This window comes from Oreochromis aureus, linkage group 3 (genome assembly GCF_013358895.1).
Source record: "Oreochromis aureus strain Israel breed Guangdong linkage group 3, ZZ_aureus, whole genome shotgun sequence".
Classification (NCBI taxonomy): Eukaryota; Metazoa; Chordata; class Actinopteri; order Cichliformes; family Cichlidae; genus Oreochromis; species Oreochromis aureus.
This window is the reverse complement of record NC_052944.1, coordinates 14,943,115-14,957,867: the sequence shown is the minus strand read 5'-3', so window position 1 is coordinate 14,957,867 and position 14,753 is coordinate 14,943,115. Positions and strand designations below refer to the sequence as shown.

The following is a 14,753-nucleotide window of genomic DNA, read 5'->3' as shown; positions in this document are numbered from 1 at the left end:
GAGGAGGAGGAGAGAAGAAGAAAAAAAAACGCGTCGGAGGCGACAAGGGAGAGAGAGAGGAAGCAGAGAAAGTTGGTAGTGGAACGAGAGGGAGAGGAGAGAGGGGTCGACCAGATGGAAGGAAGGAAGGAAGGAAAGGATCTCTCCAAGGGCTCAAGTGCGTGATTAAAGGATTCTGCACAAATAAACAAATATATGAATCAAAGCTTATAAATTAAAAAAAAGTGGAATTATAGGCGCGTCACCGCTTTGCGTGGACGCGGACAAGACACAGCGGCGGCGGCGGTGCGCACTGAAACAACCCGAGTCCTGTCTTTCTGTCTGGATTTTACTCCTCATGTTCTTCAAACTCTCGGGGAGGCTCGCTAACTTTTAAGGACAGTGCCTGACTTTTAAGAACCTCCCTCCCTCCCTTCCTCGCTCGCTCGGTGTTTCAATTAACCCTCTCCCCGGAAAAAAGAAGAAGAAGAAGAAGAAAAGTAAAAGAAGCTCTGGGGCTGGAAGTGCAGGAAGGAAGAGCCTTCTGTTCCTTCCGAGGAGTTCCAGGTCGCCGTAGCCGGGGTTTAGGCGTTGGCACCCGGGCTGGGAGTCCCTCGTCATGGCCGGGGCCAAGCCGGGAGTCCACGCGCTGCAGCTGAAACCCGTGGACGTCCACGAAGCGCTAAAGAAGGGCGGCAAATTCGTCAAGTGGGACGAGGTGAGAATGAAATGTCTGAAAGTTTCCTTCAGAGCAAACGCATAATAGTGTCCTATTTATGTTTGCGAAAGACCTTGAAGCGACACGAGTGTGATCGGCCGTCCTGATGCGGCACGCTTTGACTAAAAAGACACGAGAAGGGACAACATGACAGTTTTGACAGTAGGCCCGCTGTCGTGCGTGCCTGTGCGTGCGCGTGTGTGTGGCTGAGATGTAGACACAGATGTAATAATGTATTTACAGGTGTGTGTGCACTTTATTTGCAAATGTGTGCGTTAATCAGATACTCCGGCCAAAAAAAAAGTTCCCCATGTAGTCGCCAGCAGGCATTTGTGCTTGAATGTGAGTGTTGTGCTGAATTCTTGTCAAGCCGGTTTCCCCCTGGGCTCCGGTTCAGCTCAGACTTTTCTCCCTCTCTCTCTCTCTCACACACACACACACACACACATACACACCCCCTCCCTCCTCTTCCTTCCCACCTCTGTACCACCTTCCTTCCTTTTCCCAGGGGATCAAGGAAGAAGGCACCTGTCTCTGCAGGACTTACATCTATTTGGAATCAATGTTGTTTTTGTTTCTTTCTTTCTGTGATGAATTCTCCCCTCTTCTGCTGGTTTCTGCTTGTTTCTGAAGTGTGTACAGGGAAACCTAAACACACACCAACCTGTGTCACTGACCTGTGTGTGTGTGTGTGTGTGTGTGTGTGTGTGGGGGGGGGGTGTCCATGTGTCTGGGCGTCCATCAATGATTAACGGAGTGGCTGACTGAAGGGCTCAGTCTGCAAGCCCTGTGTGTTGGATTTATATTACAGCTGCTCGCACTGTGTACACCACAGTGTGTTTATCCATGTGCGGTGCGGGTCATCAACAATCTCGCTGCTGGGCAGGTGTGTAGCTCCAATAAAGCCGTTATCATAGCAGCACTTTGCAGACATGGTGTAGTTGTGTTGACACACAAGACGCAGAGAAACTTTCAGCCAAGTGCAATTTAACAGGGGGGGAAAAGAAGAACCACAAGAGTGTTTGAAACTAAGACAACTTATAAGAAACACAGCCCGACATGTCATCACAATAAAATGGTGTGTGTATGTTTCAGGCCTTCGCGGAAAGGGTCTCGTCACGCAACGCATTGAACTCCCTTTGATTTCCTTTCCTTCTCTCACACACTAACTTTCTGTTTCTCTGTCTCTCAAAGGGAATTCCCAGGAAATGGTTATGCCGCTCATTAAGTGTGTGAACACTTAAAAATATGTGCGTGCCCTTGTCTGTCTCTCGCTCCTCTCTGTTTGCCGTTTTTTTCCCTCCGCTGTCAACAAGTGAGTTACGACGACGCAAGAGGGCCTGTTGCTACTAAAACATGCAGAGGAACGCTCTGCACATTTGCTCTGAGGATTCAAATCGGCATCGTGAAGTGAGACTGTTGAGAGTTTGGAGATTAAAGCCTCCGGCTAGTCGGTGTTCGTGTCTCTCAAACAAAGCTATCCAATCCAGAAAGGTTCTTAGACAGGAAACAGACTGAATTAATATTTAAAGAAAGCGAGGGACTCGGTGCTTTTATTCAGGAACACGGGTCGGCTTCTTTCACACAGTCAGACTGTGAGTGACAAAGATGCTTCTAATTAGCCAGCAGCGAGTCAACGAGCATCTCAGTTTCCTCCCTTTCCACACTGCACGATAAATGCCGTGTTAAAGCAAGTAAAAGTTTGGTATTTTTTGTGCATATTTTCAGCTCCGCATTCTTTCAACAATAACTTCAAGGCTGACAAACTGCTGTTGAACTTACTCCCTTTGATTTCCGTTCCTTCTCTAACACAACACGAAGAGTTAGTGTGTGTTTTGTGCTGCTGCACCTTCCTCTCATATCAATATAGGGCTAAAGCAAACAGCTGTTTTATAGCAAGTTATTTCACCAAAATCAACATATAAACACTATCTGGTTTCAGCTTTACGATGCCAGGATTTGAAGCTGCCCGTTATTTTACGTTGGATATCGTTGGTATATGAGTGGGACAAAATGGGCATCTTGAGTGGACAGATAACGCACGCGCCCGTTTGCTAATGTTTTAGAGAATAAACAGCTGGAAAAACGAAGGTTACCAGGTTTAAAGCCGTTAGTTGGCATTCATTTTCTTTCAGTTCTCTCCAAATTGATGCCTTTATTTGTCCCAGACGTAAAATAAGATGAGTTGTATTTATCCACTGTGGTATTTACAGTCATGTGAAAAGGAAAGTTTTCACACGACTTGATTAATCATTTGAATAAAAGCAGATGCTTTGGCAGTTTAGTGATCTGGAGCATCTAGGTGTGCGTTAAGGGTAACACAGTCTTCCCAGGAGACTTCGTCCCAGCAAATTCACCCCAAGGTCAGACTGTTACATCTCAGAGTCTACAGGCCTCAGTTAGCATTACAAATGTTCAAAGTTCACGAGAGTACAATTAGAAAAAGACTGAACAAGTGTGTTTTGTTTGGAAGGGTTGCCAGGAGAAAGCTTATTCTCTCTAAAAAGAACATGGCAGCCCAGCTGAGGTCTGCAGAATCCTGCACTGACTGACCGCTCAAAGCACTTTTTACTACAAGCCACATTCCCCCATTCACACTGCGCTGTACTCTATGCCTTTAAGTACTTCCTAACACACACACACTCTGAAGGATTCAATGGGGCAATTTGAGGTTCATTAACTTGCCCCGGGACACTTCAACATGCAGACGCTGGAGGAGCCGGGAACTGAACCGCTGACCTTCCGATTAGTAAGGTCTTCGGGGCACAGTTGCCCCAAAGTTTTCCTGTGATTACACTTTTTAAAAAAATGAAGAAATCCACCGACTGATATTTCAATTAATGTTTGAAATATCAGTATTTTTGTTGAATTATTTCCCTTCTTTTTTTCTTTTGTTATGTTTTGTTTTTGCACAACGAGCCGCCCTCATCTTTACTGGGAAATAGCAAAAAAGGCTTTAAAGTCTTTTGTCACACCATCTTTGAACATTTAATCAGGCAAAAATGACCCACCCAACAAACAGTGGAGAGATCCTGTTTGTACTAATATAAAAATCATTTCAGTCAGATAATTAATATATTTCAAAGTTTATGATTGGAGGCAAGAAAATGTAGGCGTGCGGCTAAAGTTCCCACTTTGATTTGATTGCGTTTGATTTAAAAGGGTTTTTTTTTTTTTTTGCTTTTCCAGCACAAAAACATTTTCATTTAAAGGACAGAACGATGCAATTTTCCAGATTTAAAGCCTCAGAGGTGTGTTTAAACTGGAAGTTATCTGCTTTAAATTGAGCGTGACTCAGTCTGGCTCTTTTTGTACAGAATTTTTAAAAAAAAAATCCAAAATAATAGCAAGGCAGTAGTTTTGTAACTATTTGTGGTTGCTTGTCATTTATTAACTGTGATATTTAAGAATATTGAATGTGATTTTTCTCATCTCAGAGCGATGTTCGCCAAAGTTTTAAGCCAGCTGTGTCACAAACTTGGTGTATTCCTTTAAGTACTTAGCAAACTGAGATGAGCATTAGGAAACACACACATATACAGAAAGTGCCTGAGGGCGGTGCAGTTTGTTTATATGAAAACCCCTCATTCGACCTCCCCTCTTTTCCTCTCTTCCTCATTACTTTGTCCCTCCCCAACATGTCTCCGATTTTTATCCTCTGTTCTTCCCTCACCATCCCTTCAAGCTTCAGCCTCTCTCTCTTTCTTTCCTCCGTTAATTCACGTCTCTTGTATTTCACACACGTCACTCATTCAGCTGCCGCTCTCTTCCACTTTGATTGTTTTTAGATTTCTTTTGCTCTCATAACAAAACCTCTGTTTCTGAATGGCCTTTAGGAAGTCTGCTGTAGGCACATCAAATGACACACACACACACACACACACACACACACACACACACACACACACACACACACACACACACACACACACACACACACACACACACACACACACACACACAAAAAAAATACTGACTCATGCTCGGGGGAGGAAGGAATGTGTTCCAAACTGACCCTCTTTCGTCTGCGATCGGGCTCGTCCGCACACACACACAAGCACACGTGGTCTGTGTGCACGCGTGGTTGTTTTGTCATGGGTGTGCGTTTCGCACTGAATGACTTCCTGTTTGAGCTTGTTGTAAAGGCTCCAGAGCCAAACCATTTTCCTTCACTCTCCCTTGGTCCGTCTGTTGACTGTACCATTGCAGCTGCTCTGCCCTCTGCAGCCTGGCCACAATTCAATTTAGACAAATTCCAACTGGAATTTGGTTAAAATTCCTCCTAAACAGCCAATTAAACAAACAGAGACAGACAGTTTGTCCACAGAGTTGCTTGGATCGCTGTCAGTGTGCTGTAGGGTGTCCTGATATGAATCTTAAGGGTCCATTTAAAAAAAAGAAATAGCTTTAACAGCATTAACATTTGCCTCTTATGCAGAGTGTTTGCACGTTTCATTCAATTGATTTTTCTCTTTTTCTGTCTTGTTTTGAGAGCACAGGCTTCCATGTTCGCTTTGGTCATTACCAAAATGAATAGGCCAAGTAGACTTTTTCCGAAATTTGTGGACTTGACTTGTTTATATTCACGTTGCATAATTACAAGCAGACTTGGGCTTGTAAACAAAGTCCCATGGAATCACAAGTTGCTCATTAATTGTACAGAGGTTTGGGAACCTGGCATCATTTTGGGATTACAGGGTTTTGAAATGGAGCCAAAACCTGTAAGTTGAGCGAAGCACGCTGGACCATAAAATGCTTGCTTTTTGGGCTCATTTCCCACAATCTGGTTGGGATTATTTTGTCAGACTTTAAATACTGCACAGCAGTTCACTTATAGGGGCGCAGAACTATAATCTTGGTGACAGCTGAAGAAACCTAAAGCTGCTGTTGTCCTCTGTGTTTATCAGGACCGTGCTGGCAAACCAAACTGACAGCCAGCACTTGTTCACAATTCAGAAATTCCATCTAGGCGTTTCTTTCTGCGGTTGCCATTACTCTAATCTAGTTTGAAGTACACTTCTGTGTGCTTTGGATAAAGGCATGAAAGTTAAACATCATATCAAAAGCCAAATTTGATATTTGGATGATTGTCAGTCTGTTTAATTTTTAATGACTCCGTGGTCTGCTCAGTTATAATACCCCATTCCCGTTCAGGTTGTTAAAGCAATAGTTTGAATTCTGGAAATATTCTTATTTGCTTACTTGCCAAGAGCTCAATACCTCCCTCATATCTGCAGGCTGTTTAGTGCTTAGTTTAGAAAATCAACTGAAAATGGCGTGGGTTTGATTATAATAACCTGTATCTTACCCTCATAAAAACTAGAAGATCGTTTTGGCCATCCAGCATTTGATATCCTCAGCTTAACGGGACTTAATATGTTCATTTCCATCTCCATATTTTCATTCCTGAACTCTCTCAGAGTAGCTTTGCATGATTCATTGTTTAAAATAATGCTTATCCGTGTTAATTCCGACTATAATTTTATTTTTTTTAAGTCATAGTCTTTTGACTGTAACGTTATTGTGTTTAAGTCACAATTTAACCGTTTAAATTGTACTTTTACTCAACTAAAACTTGATCTAAAGTCGATTCATCTGACTAAAATGTAAAGTGTAAAGGTTTACTGGTGAGAGATTGGATCTCGTCTCTCTGGAATGTTTTCATTTTTATTTGTTGACGAAATAAAAGTTTTTGTACTCGTGCAAAAGGTGCAAAACTATGCAAAGAATTTAACACTGATCCTTATACATCCCATACCCAACCTTGGTGCAGTCCCCTCATATGGTCTTTTGTCTGAAACAAGCCATTGTAGCTTCCTCCCCCTTTGAGTGCTTAATATAAGCACCCACCATGGCAACAGTACACGTGCTAGTCAAAAGAAAACTGTATTTTGTGTTTTAAATAGATTTTATAGACCAACACTATAAGTTTAATGTGAGGCATGGGCTTTTATGCATGTGACGATAGCACGTGGACTGCAAAACTGTCTGGATCTGTTGTTGAAGCATTGCTCTCCATTCCTGGATAAGTGCGGCCTAAAACTTGGTTATGACCCAGCATGTTCTGGCGTGTTCAACAGAAAACCTACTGAGACTAAATGCTGGCTAAGCAGTCATCTGGATAAACTCCTGATCGTTGTGCTGGTGAAACGGGCATAGTGTGGGGTGTACATGCTGGAGCACCTCATCTCATTGCCTCTGTCCCATCAGATATTCACAGAGAACTATCAGATCAGACATGACGCTCTCATGGATGTCCAAGACAACATCAACAGCTCAAACATGCGCGGCAGCATCCAGGATGAAGCACGGTGGCACTCATGCCAATGTTGCACTTGTGCTGTTTTTTGTGCTCTGACACCACTGGCTTGAAAATGCAGTCGAGTGCATTTTTATTTGATAATCAAATCATGAATCTTACCACTGACTAAAACCAATCAACCGATCAAACAATCAACTGGATTTTCCAAGAGATTAAAATGATGTACAAAGAAATGGATTAAAAAACGACATTTTATGATATAAAATGTGGTTCTTCTGTTGATTAGTCTATACATGACAAAATAAAAGAATAATATAACAGGACCACTTTAAAGTTTTTGGCCTCCATTAGCTCTACAGAGCTGTTTTTATATAGCTGTGATCATCCATGCACTGTGGCCCTCCTGAGGTTTTTTTTAGAGATTGCCCAACAGAGATTGCATGTGTGAATACAGACTTTTGATGCATTTTGAAGGACTGCTCTTCAAGCTGCCAGCTACCTATAGTACAAAGTCTGGATGATGTCCAGTTGCACATGTGAGGATAGAGCAGCTAATCATTCAGAGATTTCACAGCAACCAAGACAGCATCATGTGTCCTGCCCCCCAGCATGCCCTACCCTACATATCATTTCCTGGAGTGAGAATGTCTTCTGTTGTGCTCTACATGTGAAAAATGGGCAGCTATGGACACCATCCAAACCCGAGTCTCACCCCTCCCCTGGAGCTCATGCCTGAAAACTGCTTATGGGGTTGATTCATATTTGGGTTATTGCATCAAACTATTTCACTGTAGTGCAGGTGGTGGTAGCATGCCAAGACATGTTACAGTAAGTCAGCAGAGGCAGAGAGGAGGAAGGAAGGTGAGCTCGGTGTAATCTCGCTCCTGTAGTGGTTTAGTGAGTTCTTTTGTGGTCAGACACCAAAATGGGAGGCAGTAGGAATTTGTTGCATCTATATATATATTTTTTGAGTGTCTTCTTAAAGTTTTGTTCATAATTTTCAAGGGATTAGAGTTCTAACACTTGTGTTGCTAAAGGTCTAAAGAACAGGGTGTGTTTTAGAAGGAAAAAGTCACTGCATCAAAAACGTATAAAACAATTACTTAGGTTTTAAGTACTTAAAAACTTCAGAAAAAAAAGGCAGTTGACCCAAAACGTTTCCTTGCAGAACTCCCATGTAAAACAATATTGTGAGAAATGTCACATGAGTAGTTTTTAACCACTTGGAACCTGTTGTATCAAAACATCAGGGCTGAAAGCTTTTTCAAAAATGTCTGAAAAATTGCTCTAACAGTTTGCTATGAAAAAAAAAAAAAAAAAATCTCAAAGTTCTTATATGCTAATGCTAGTATGGTTGATCGTGACAAATGGAGACAATATTGGAAGTTCCTGATGGGGGGGTATTGCCTTCAAGACGATATTCAGTTGCTTACTGGGGGGATGGGATGTCTATTTGTAGTACTGAGTTGTATTTTCACCTTAAAAAATGAAGAGAAATGCACATAGTCTGCACTTTGGCTTATTTGAATTTCACCTTATAGCCAATGAAAAGTCACCCTTTTTCAACACACAACCATCATTTTCCTAAATAATTGCACTTGTTCAATGTCCCAGTCAGTGTGCATCCATTGCTTTGGATAAGAGAAGTTTTTATAGTTTAGTTTTTAATGTATCCTGAATTGCTCATTACTCATAATCTATTAAGCAAGAAATCTATTAGCATGTTATACGAAAATAAAACGGTTATCAGCTGAACCTTCTTGTAAACTCGGTAACTCGCATAGCTTTGCTTTTCAGCCTGACCTTATCCAGTCGCACGCTGCAGCTCTGATAGGAAATAACTGCCACGGCATTCTAGGGTGATCTTTGCTTTCTGAAAACAAGATCAGATATTGTTGAGCCACGCTTCATTTCCGTTTTCAAATGGACCCTTTGCTGTTCATGTCTCAACACTGAATTCTGACGATGCTGGAGATGCAAAGCGGGGTTTCACAATGACATATTTGTGAAAGGCCGTGTTTAAAATGAACACATTTCAGACCAGAGAAACCGATCTCTCTCACGAGCAGAGTCATCCTGTCCTTTTATAGGAGAGCACAATAAGCTTTACTATTGTGCCAATTGCTCCTGTGTGCCAGTATTTTCAGAAAGTGGATATCTTGGTTTGGCTCTCGATTGATGCGCGGAAGCGGCGCGCCACAAATTGCCGTTATGAGACAGATGTTTGGGAGATTAGAGTGAAGGCAGGAGCGAAAGAGTAGAAGTGGAGGAACGGATGCGCAGAATCGCGGGAAGGGCCCGACACCATGTCGACAAATGCTGCTGACATCCTGACGGAGTGGTGAGAAACAAGGGCCGGATGGAGAGGGGAGAGAAAGGTGGAAGGTCAACCACAGCCACATGTGAAGTGTTGGGACTGCCATCTGAACTCTGCATCTCATCTCGTCTCCTTCTCCTCGTTGACTCTGTTACGAATTTTACCTTCATTTTCTGCTGTCTCTTATCTTGTATGTAATCTCTTGCCCATTTGCCATTGCCGTCTTTCTTCCTCCTCCTATTCATCTATCTCCTTCCTGTATTTTGCTTAAGCTCTTCCTTACTTTTCAGACGAGTCTCCCCTTTGCCCTCCTCTTGTATTTCCCTCTTTCTGTCTTGTGTCTTGTGAGTTTTGATTCTGGTCAGATGTCATGTAGTATCCAATTGTCCAACATTCATTTTTGGTCCTAGATGACCTGTATCTCATAAAGCACATAAAGTACTAGAACCACTGTAATGTGAAAACTTTGTATCACCACTATGGCAGCTTTTTGATCAGAGGTTTCCTTTCCTGTAGATGAACTGACCAATCAATGTGAGAGTCTTCAGGAAAGTTGAGCATCACTACGTTGATACTGTTTTACTGCGCAGCAAGGTTTCTTGGCTGTTTTCATCGAGGAATAGTAATACACTTGGCCTGTATAGCGCTGTTAGAAATCACTGTGACAAGCAGAGTGTTGAAATTGGATCAGGTTATAGGGATGATTCAAAGAGATGGACATTGGCTGATTGAAGACTGCAGAGGGTGTAACTGTTTATGCTCTGATGCACATTAATCTGAATAGCGTGACGTGCAAATCTGGTGATTGTTCCACATTCAGATTATTCAGCCGCTTTTGTACTTGTGGCACATGTCCGATCAGCTCCCTGAATGTAGACGCCTGTCATCTGTTCAGCGCAGGAGTTGGCTTTCTTGTGTTGCTCTTAATTCTTTGTGCTTGCGTTAAAAGCAAGTTCTCTGCAGAGAATAGCTCTGTTTTTGTTTTTTTTGTGCCACAGACTGGACTGTAGTCGTTCCCGACGGCGACAAACACTTTTGTCTTTACTCGCTCTCAAAGGGCACTTTGATCAGACAAGTGCCTTTCAAACATGTAACAATTTTCTCTTTTAGTGAGCATTAATCTGCGCACAGAGTGCTAGTCCTGTGTTTCAGTGAGGCTGTGTGGCAGGTGAAGAAAACAACCGGTTGTAGTCTACAGTAATTTGCGGCCCAAAGTGCTGTTAACACAGGCTACAATCTAACATTTCCAGTAGGGGGGGAAATCACAAAAATGGATCTTGCCATTTTATTTAGCTGAGTGAAACCTGCGCACACTTGGGTATTGTTCAGTATGCAGAATGTGCCTCTGTCTTCGGAAGGGTTAGTGGTTCAATTGCTGCCTATACAGCCCGATCAGATGAAAGTTAAATGAACCCAGTGGAAATGAAATGGTGCAGCACCTGCCAACAGGAAAAACGGTGCACATAAAAGTACTGAGGGTGTGCAAGAAGGTAGCATTAACCAAAATATTAAAAAGACTTCAAGATAAGCCTCAGGTGCTAAATGTGTTTAGATCTAGTATGTGTGTATGCCCATCAGACGCCATCTACACCTACACTAAATAAATCTTTGCAGACCTGCTTATTTCATTCCTTCCATACTCAATCCTGTGGCATATTTTCACATCTCTGGCTTCACTTCTGCGTCCTCGCTCTCCTCTGTCTTGAGTCCAAAGGTTAGCCGCTGTCATCAACTTTTACCATGTTGCCAAAGCAGCTGCTGAAACACACTCACACTGAGTGCACGCTGGCCCTCTTTCACACACCACTCCCGTAAGCTATTACAAAACACACACACGGAGTTGCAGTGACCAAAGGTGCAGCCGGAGCAGCCACTTTTATCAGTTTCCAGCTAATGGCTTTCTCCTGACTGCCATTACACACACACACACTCACATTAATTTGTGGTGAAGGCAGTGTAACGTGTGTTTGGCTTTCTACATCTGAGCTGTTACACATTGTGATTTTTCAAGAGGTGCTCATTAGTTTGTCCGTGTAAGACATCAGCTCCAGGGGTGGTCCCTCCACTCTGTGTGTGTTTGACATTATATGGTCAGGTAATGACGGTGTTTGTCAGTGGGTCAGGGCATCTGGAGGCAGTCTGGAGAAGGAGACACGGTCTTTAATCAATTAAGGAGGAAGAGATGTTTTTAAATGTTGCTTAGCGAGTAAAGCGAGGCAGCGATTGACACGGAGACGATGAAAATGCAAAGAGGGAAATAAGACTTCAGAGGGATCCTACATATGGCGGTTAATTAGGGAGTGGGTGAGGTCCAATTATAGACCCACCACCCCCCTCTCACACCAACACATCATAGGGTGTTTACAGTAAACATGGTGTCTGTGTATGCACGCCCGTGTGTCCGGCTAATGATTTCCTGGTTAGTTTTGTAACCTTTACACTTAATGTCAGGTGGAAAATACCTTTGCCTTTGTGTTGTAAAAATGAAAAAACACCTTCAGATAAAGAATAAAGGCATAAATGACAAATTGTTGTCACTACCGTTAATCTTTTGGTCTACAAATTCCTAACTGCAGCCTGCAAATAACTGACTTTATCTGTCCAACAATCGCAAACCCAAAGACATTCAGCGTACGCTGATTAAAAAATATCAAGCCAAGCATCAAATCCGAACATTTTTGAAGCTACGGCCAAAGAATGTTTGGCACGCAGGCTTGATTTTAAGTGATAGGGGGGGGAAAAAAACAACTAAACAAAAGAATTAAGTGAAAATATTTCAGACTTCACGTGGAGTCAGAGTGGATGAACCGTGAAAGAAACAAGAAACTGTGTGTATTTCAAGTTGTAAAGGCAACTAACAGGTATGTAAAATCCAGCAGGCGTTAAAATGCAAATATATTTGACCAATACTGGTGTGTGTGTGGGTGTGTTTGGGTTCATCCTCCAGCCAGTACTTGTAGTATTGCATGTAGGCTTGACGGTGATGTTGTTATAATTCTGGTCACCTGAATCTAAAGATCATGTGCATGTGTTTGCGTGTCTGCCCCCACTAGATTCCACAGATACCGTGCATATATTCAGTCAGTAGAAGGTAAGGAGTCAACAAAAAAAACAGAGTAAGGTTCAGAGTTAATCTCATATTTAGTCCCATTTCAGTACAGTCTGAACCAAGCTTAAACCAAAGATGGTCTCTTTATACATCTCTCACTTATGCATGTAAATTAGCAGCACCTGTAATTTTCTTCGTGTGAACAAAGAAATCCGCTTTCCATCATCCTGTTGCGCTGGTGTCTCCAGCATGGTTTAAAATATTCCCCACCCTCTCTGGTTCTCGGTGCAAAAGGGGTGGTTCAGCCTAATCAGAAAATCCTGTCAGAATTGCATACAGCATCAAGTTTTTCTAGAAACGATTGTGCATTAATTATCAGGCTGCTGCTAATTTTTCAGCTGCAGGTCTTTCATTCAATTCCAGAAAAATTTCTCAAGTTGTTCCTGAAGGTTGCACAGAAGCTACTAACATATGACATGTATAATATAATGTATAGAATAATTTGCAGATAGCAGGCAGTGGACTAAACCACTTAAGCCCCTACATGGCTTAAAAAGATCTTTATTACTACTACTTTACTACTACTATATTACTAATTTATTACTGTTTTTAACAATTAGAGGAATAATAATATTGCAGCTTTTACTGACTATGAAGATGACTCATCAGTCTCAAACATACGGTCTTGATAATGACTGTATTCACAATGACAAAATGTGTGCTTGCAGTTAAGACACAGTGTGTATGTGTGAACCTGATTATTCTGTCTCTGTTTGTCTCTGCTAAACATGACCTGACCTGATCATATTCACGGATTATTGCCTGTTATTCAATATTGGTTATGTGTTTTCTCAGCTCATTATATTCATGGTGGACAGTAGTCATGCTATAGAGTTTGTTAATACTGAGTTGCATACATTGGGAACAGGGTCACTTCAGTGTACTAAGTAGTAACCTTTCTATTGTCTTCAACTAATAATATGTGTGCAGTTTTATTACAACATAGGCCAGCAATGATTAGCTGTATATCCAGTCTTGCTTTGCAGGGATAGTAGAGCATGAAGTTGAGGTAACATTGTCAGGTCTGTCATATTGTTCCACTTATTGCCATCATCATTTTTAGTTGGTGAGGTTGAATAGATCCTTAGTTTAGCAAAACCTTTAATTTAAAGGCAACAATTGGTGTAATCTTTTAAAACTGGCTTTTTTGTTTGAATATTTTTGGGTTTTTGTTGTATTTGTTTGTCATTTAGCACTAGGAACATCTGACTTTCCAAAGTGAATTTTTAGTTTGTGTCTTCAGTTCTGTTGTCTTGAAAATCCAGCCTTGCAGACAGAAGATACACAAACAAAAGCTATATGGCTGGAGATTTGCAAGCTTTGCTGCAAGACATTTGCTCCGACCAATCGCCGGCTGAAAAGAGGCCCTGACATCAGGTCACAGCCTTAAGATGGTAATCACAGCGTGAAATTGGGGATGTATAGCGTTCCATTTGCACCAGTGAGTAAGCAGAGGTCACAAGTTCAGTGATTAAGCGCACATTTGACTTCACGTTTGAAGTTGCATTCAAATGATTCTGTCAGTGAGTTTCTGTTCAGAGCGAAGCAGTAACTCCTGGTGTCTTTAGAGCTGGCTGGAGCTTCAGACTCTCTTTTTGTGTTATAGCTGCCTTTTGCTAACTAAGCTAACGCAGCTCACTTTTAAAAGAACATATTGCTGCTTATTAAGGCCTGATGATGGGTCTAAAATCGCCCCCTTGTCTACTCAGTCATTGCTAGTCACTATAGCAACAATAAAATGGCCGACATTATACATGGTCAAGTTACAATAATGAGGCTTATTTCACACACAGCATTACATAAAACTTTAGCTAATTATCCTGACATTTTGTTTCTTTTTCTATTATAACATTTTTTCTTGCTCCCATCCACCTACTTCTATCCTTTTGTTCTTAAACCTTTGTCTTTTTCCTTTATTTACCTCTCTTGCTAACCCGCTTTCTGTTAGCCAACCTTGGAGCCTAAAATGAAGGTAGGTTCAGCTTAAAATGTAATATATGTTTTGTAGGGAGTCTGTAAGGGAACATTATAAGAGTTTGGGAATATTTTTGCTTAGGGTTGGTAACACGAGAAGCCCAGCATGAGACGCTAAATTTGTTGCTTAGCATAAAAGCTAAAACAGGAAATGCGTTTAGCCAGGCTCTGTCCAAAGGTAACAGATGGTGAAAGATAACAATATATCACAAGATATGTGTTGTTTGGATACCTCATAGGTTTAAATTGAACCGCTAAACTAATATGGTGCACATTTATTCTCTTTTTTGGACATAAAATATAACTGAAAACTGTTAGCATTGTTAGCCGTTTTATAACTGTTTTATAGATGTAAAGAAAAATTGTGTACTTTAAGTATACATGAGTATACTTA

At 41.6% G+C, this 14,753-nt stretch overlaps 1 protein-coding gene across 3 annotated transcripts in view; it reads left to right on the top strand.

The window, feature by feature from the left end:
• The window catches only part of plcb3 (phospholipase C, beta 3 (phosphatidylinositol-specific)), a 54,648-nt gene continuing 39,895 nt past the window's right edge, over positions 1–14,753 (top strand). Inside the window, exon 1 of one of the 3 annotated variants that reach the window (XM_031736785.2) lies at positions 1–697. In XM_031736785.2, coding sequence (XP_031592645.1) covers positions 599–697 — 99 coding nt within the window. In that variant the 5' untranslated portion in view covers positions 1–598. Of the gene's footprint in view, positions 698–14,117; positions 14,358–14,753 lie in introns of those variants that run through there. The other 2 variants (XM_039609438.1, XM_039609439.1) reach the window with 2 other exon arrangements.